Source organism: Gavialis gangeticus, unplaced genomic scaffold (genome assembly GCF_001723915.1).
Source record: "Gavialis gangeticus isolate Ggan-Ray unplaced genomic scaffold, GavGan_comp1, whole genome shotgun sequence".
Classification (NCBI taxonomy): Eukaryota; Metazoa; Chordata; order Crocodylia; family Gavialidae; genus Gavialis; species Gavialis gangeticus.
Window position 1 is genome coordinate 154,373,384 of NW_017729022.1, and position 6,015 is coordinate 154,379,398.

Consider the following 6,015-nt stretch of genomic DNA (forward strand, 5'->3'; position numbering starts at 1 on the left):
CAGTGGAGCCCTGCACCAGCTGGAAACTGAGCCCATGCTGTCAAAGAGCCAGGGCAAGGACTGGAAGAAGCAGCCATAGTTACTGAACTGCTATCAAAGCCACCCAGCTAGTGTAAGACCAGAGCTGAGCTGTTCTGACCTTCTGGAAAATTTCTAACCACTCCTTTAGGGCTCCTGGTTGTTGACTCTTGAGGTCAGGAAGGAATTATTTTCTTTTATGAATACTTGATTGGGTTCTATTTTGGAGGTGATTGTTTTGTCTTCTCTAAAACATTAGACATTGGCCACCGGTAGAGATGGGGAATTTTGGCTGTGCACACTAATGCTCTTAGCATTTTAAAATCTCTCCATGTATGCAGACATTCAAGTACCTGGCTGGAAGGTCTTGCTTCTCTGTTCAGGTCATAGCAGTCACCAGACTTGAGGGCGGGAATGAATTTTTCTCCCCGGAGAGATTAATAAGGACTTGGGAAATAGGGGGTGGGAGGAATAGGAAGGGCAGTTGCCTTCCTCTATGGCAGGGGTCACATTGTTTGTGGGCAGACTGCCAAAAGTACCTGCAACCTCGACTTCTAAGATGTTGATGTGTCGGGGGCAGATGGCAGGGGAGCCATAAGGGGCCTGGTCCCTGTTGTGGCAATGCAGACCTGGCCCCTTCCCTGCCGTCCACTCCAAGGTGTGTGCCACACTCCGGCACCCATCCCGGGCGTTGCCTACCCCTGCTCCATGGCATGGGGCATGGTCCTCTTCCAAAATTTAGCCTATATTAACTTACTCTTTTCTCTGCAGTGGCATGTTGTTTTTATGAGGTGTTTTGTGGCTATAATATGTGAAAGGGATTGGTGTGGATGATCTTTAGGACTTGGGATAAATGATTGGCTATGAACAAAAGGAACTGAACTTGATGGTTGGCAGCCCACTTCCGTTTTATTTTTCCATGTGTTTCTAAAACATTCGGACTGTGATCAAGTATTCTAAGTTTGTTTTTCTAAATTCGACCTCTGTATGCACGTGACAGTGAACTTACCTGCTATTTTTATGTGAAAATGTTTGCTTTCAAGTTAATCTTCCTATTTCCTGTCTACAGTTCCCGTGTTTTATGTAGTAAATGCATCAATGGCCTTGGATTTAGCATTTGGAATAATCTGTGAGCTGCTTCAGCTGTGGAATGAAACCAGGGCTGGCGTACCAGTCTTACTGGAGTGGCTATTAGGAGAGGATGACCTAAACAAAAATTTGGAGGCTGCAACACTGGTAATTCTTACAACTAGTTAATTTTTTTGGAGCAGAAATTCTTTTATGTCTGTTTTACAAGAGGGGAAATGAAGTTAGTTTTCTAATCTGATAAAGTCACTTCTGTGTGATCATTACTTCAAGAATCAGAGAGATTTACATTTTAAAATAAAGCACTCGCATTTTCTTTTAAATATTCACAGTCTCTTTAGGAAAGTAAATTGGGTGTGAAGCTGCAGTCCTCTTACATAAGTAGTCTCACTGATGTCAGCACCAACATTCAGGGATGATTTTAATGTATCAGTTGACACCCAACATTTCAAAGATATAGGGCTTGATTACCTACTCCTCAGATTGTTGTAAAGGGCCTCAGTACTTCCTGAGATCAAGCGCAGTGCCCCTGCTGCTGTCAGTTGGCTTCATAGTTTCAGCTGAGCTTTCAAGTGTGATGGTTAAACATGTGGTGGTACATAGTCTGAGGGACCAGCACAGCAAACTCATTCTCACTCATAAGCCATTGATTTCACTAGAACTATTTGCATGAAAAGGGAATGGGCCTGCAGAACGTCAATACTGTATAACATTGTGTGTTAATATGAGGCCAGCAAACACCAATGAAATATGATGCAGTAAAGTAGAAGGGGCGGCAGCAGCAGCTTCAATTTTGAAGTATTGGCTGACAACTGATATGATAAAATGACCCTTAAAATATGCTATGAAACTTAAGCTTGCAGTTTAGGTATGTATTTTACCTATGTTCTATTACCATTTCATTAACTGACACAGTTTTTTCTCTGTTATATTTAATCTGCTCCAGAAGCTCCAGAATGTGCAATCGTGCTCTTATAGAGGTCCCTAGCCATATACAGATGCTCAGTCTTTGCTGGGAGAATCACCGTTCAAGTTTCTTCCAGGAGACCGAACATCCGGGGAGCAGGTTTTGGGTTGCTTTAAATTTCAGTAGTGATATCCTGCTGGAAAAGGTTGAAGACCCCGAGCTACAGTGTGCCCTCTCCCAGAATAACTTCCAGCAGTGGAAATTTTCTACCACTAGAAATGAACATTTGTTCACAGCTCCTGTGTAATGTAGGATAGTTTCACAGTGGGAGGGAAAAAAAGCACATTTAATGTTAATGACTGCTTTTCACTTCTACTATTTCAAGAATAGTTGCACCGAAAGGGTGTGATTTTGAAGGTAGAACGTCACTGGCATCCTAGGAAACTGTTTATACCCGCATTATTTTACCCTTATTTACTGTTACTTTAGGTAAGATAAGTTACTTCTTGTTACATGTTTCAATCATTGATTTTCTTTTGATTAAGGTAGAAGACGACTACCTGTTTGATAAAGGAGAAGTGAATTTTTGGGCGGAGAAGCTGACTAGTGTCAGACAACTCAGCAAACATCTCTTATTGCTCATATCAGAGACTCATGTCAATTCACCAGATCAAGGAGAACTCCAGCGACTGGCAAGACTAGCATCAGAACAAGCCCGGCTTGTTACTCGGCTTCTTAAAGAGTTGCCTCCAACTCCAGAGTTTTCCAAAACAGTGGAATTCACAAGATTAACCATTCAGAAGGAAAGACTATCCATCTCCTTTAAGATACTAAACTTGCTTCAACTCGACGGTGTTGCTTGCAACAAAGATAATAACCAAGAAAAATGAATTAACAGCAATTTATCCCAGTGCTGTTTGCACAATTTTTACTACTTTGTAAACAAAGAATTCTTTCAAGGTTGGGGAGGAGGGGGTACGTTTGTTTTATGACGGTAATAAATCTTGTGAGGAACTTTTTAATAGTACGTGCTAAAACACATTTTTCATCTGAGTCCATTGAATCTTTGTCAAGTTTGCTGTGGGAGAACATTTTATTTAAATGCATTTATTAATTTAATTCAGAACAGCATGGTTTATTGGAGCTACTGTAGGAAGCAGAGCAGCTACACTTAATATTTTCCATTCAACCAGGTGCAGGCCACCTGCAGATCTGCTGTATTTTACCCCACAATCTATTCCTTCTCTATACTTGACTTTGTTTTTTCTTGTCAACATGTAGCATAGCTTAGCGTGTTCAAAAATTAACTTAACCTCTTTTCATTTTTGAAAGTTTTCCTTAAGAAAAAAATACTGGCTGCTTTTGTTTGCCCGCACAAGCTTTTAATCAGGATTTTTATCTTTATTCCAATTTTAACCAGAGGCAGCCACAGTACCAGACTGTGTTGCTCTTAAGTGTTTTCTTGTTTTGTGGCAAAAAAAGGCATCATTTAGACATTTAAGTGCCTAAGTGTTCCTGTAATATGCTGTCATGGGTGACTGAGGAACTTTCCAGAATGAAGAGCATAGTATTTGAAACGAGGAGTTCATATCATCTAGCACCTGAGGACGTCATGTGTACTCACTCACTCTGCAGCCCACTCCACAAGTAGTGTTATAAAATGAGGCAGTACTCAGGAAGAATAGGGATGGCAGGCCCATGCAAACTAGGGTAAATCTGATAGCAGTCTTCTGATGATGTGCAGTGTAATGTTTTGGTGACATTGTTATTGACCTTTGGAGACTTCTTGCGAACCTCTGTAACAAAATGTGCTGTCTCTGATCACCTCTTTTATTTTCTGAACAATTTCATTTTTAGAAATAAACACATTTCAATTTGTATTTGATGGATTTGTCTTTCCTTGCTATTGTATATAGATAACAGGGTATTAAAATAAACATGCAAGTGAAAAGATGCAATGCATCCTTTAAGCAAGGTTATAACTTTACATATTACCAGGTCATAGCATCCTATTGCCAAAGCAAAAGCGTAAATTACTCGAGCAATGTATTTGGTAGCTGTGTTAGTCTGAGACAAAAAGAAATGCAAAACGCAAGAACGCCTGGTTCAGAGATGATGCCTTTTTCAACTCTCTGTTACTATTACTCTGCTACTCTATTACTTGAGGCTAATGTCAAAGTATTGGAGCAAGAGTCGCGGGTTTATCTCAGATAATGCACTTTCATCCTGCCAGTGTATTAATGCATGCTATTTGTAAATCTTACTGAAAAGCAGGCACTTTTATATCAGAAATCAGTGAACAAACCACAAGATTTTCAGAAAGGAAAAAGTAATACTGTCCTCAACCCAGTAGGTGGCACTATAACACAGCTTTGTATCATTACGCTAGGCAAGTGTGCCCTTTCACATTACTTTTCTCTTTAATGCATAGCTTAATCTTCATGTAAGCCTAAGGCCCAATTCAATTAGTGTAAGATAAATTGCTCTAGCTTGTGTTAGCTGCATCCTTATTAATTTTTCATTTTAAATAAGAATCAAAATTACACTTTTTTATCTGCTGTAAAACAAGTTGCTAAACTGAGCTGCGGTATTAGATTAAATCACAATTAAACATGCTTTTATTTATGAGCTAAATATGAAAAAGAATAGTTTAACATAAATGCTTTCTATTGCATATATTTTAAGCCAAAAATGGAGCTTTCAAAGTAGAATATTATGTTCTGTTTTGCAGGCTTTTATCAGAAACGTTTTCTTCATTGTGGTTTCATGATTCAACATGTCTCACTCATGCAAGTAATCCTCAGTAGTAAAAGGACATGCCTTTTCAATGGCACAAAGAAAACTGGGTCTAAAATGAAAAAAAAATTCACAAATAATAATTTTACTTTATTTGCTAAAAAACAATCAGGATTCAAATAGTTATAAAAATCATTAGGATTCATGAAAAGGTTTCTTTTTGCTCTTTGGGAAAATAGCACCTTTTTTATTCAAAGCTGTTTCAAAGTATTTCAAGCATTCAAGAACTGTAAAGCTAGCTGCTGTCACATTACTGCACCTTTCCACCTTCTCAGACATCTCAGATAGCTACTGATTTTTGTCGCTGGGTAATGAAATATTGGAAACACATCCCCGTGAGTTCAAAATGTATGTAAAATGTGTCTGGGCCTTAGTAGTGTGACTGGTGTAAAAACAAGTATGACTAACTTGAAAGTCACCGCCAGGCAAGTGGTTTTACTCAGTTCAGGGAAAAGGAACAGGTTCAGTATTGACACCCTGGCATGCAAGGGCTCAACAGGTCCCTCCCAACTTTTATCTCAAAACTGAATTGTGAAGCTTTATGGGCATAGCCTACGAAATAACTTGGAAACTCAGTCTTTCTCATGGTTTCTCACAGAGCCTGAGTATAAACGCTGCAGTATTCCACAGGATTAGAGAGAGCAAATAATTTCATATCCCCGTGCGCACAGTTCAGAGCAAGCTGCTGGTGCCTGGAGTTACTGTATAACTACTCAACCCGAAACCTTTAAACCTTAAACAGCCCTGGTGTTGCAGGCAGCAGCTTATCTATCCGCAATACGTGTCCTCTGCCTGGCTTCAGCAGCCTGGTGGTTGCTCCGAGGCTGCTCACACCTCCCTCCTGCCCTGAGTATCTTCGCCCTTTCCATAGACTGGGAACCAGGGGGAAGGCTCTGCAGCCCAGGCGGTGTTTTACGATCTTAAAAAGAGGTTTCGCTTTTTGAAGGGGGGGGGGCGCGCCACGAAGCCTGCCTGCTTGCGGAGCGAAGCAGCGGCGGGAGCAGGCTCTGAGTGGCCATGGGCGAGGTTAATCACGCTGGCGGTTCGCTCCCAGCTGAGGCGCTGTGACCGCACCAGACTCTCGGCTCTCCGGGGCAGCAGCCTGAAGCCGAGGGGCCGGGCGAGGCGCTGCCCTGGCCCTGCCCTTGGCGCGGCGGCGGGGAGGAGCCGCAGCCGCTGCTTTCCCGCTCCCCGGCCTGCAGCGGGGC

The 6,015-nt window shown here is 41.5% G+C and overlaps 1 protein-coding gene across 4 annotated transcripts in view; it reads left to right on the top strand.

The window, feature by feature from the left end:
• Positions 1-3,891, top strand: part of THADA (THADA, armadillo repeat containing) — a 368,709-nt gene extending 364,818 nt beyond the window's left edge. For 3 of the 4 annotated variants that reach the window (XM_019516368.1, XM_019516370.1, XM_019516369.1), the window contains exons 38-39: positions 1,088-1,254; positions 2,557-3,891. In XM_019516368.1, the coding sequence (XP_019371913.1) occupies positions 1,088-1,254; positions 2,557-2,901 (512 nt within the window). In that variant the 3' untranslated portion in view covers positions 2,902-3,891. The remainder of the gene's footprint in view (positions 1-1,087; positions 1,255-2,556) is intronic. The other variant, XM_019516371.1, reaches the window with a different exon arrangement.
• The last annotated feature ends 2,124 nt before the right edge of the window (positions 3,892-6,015 follow it).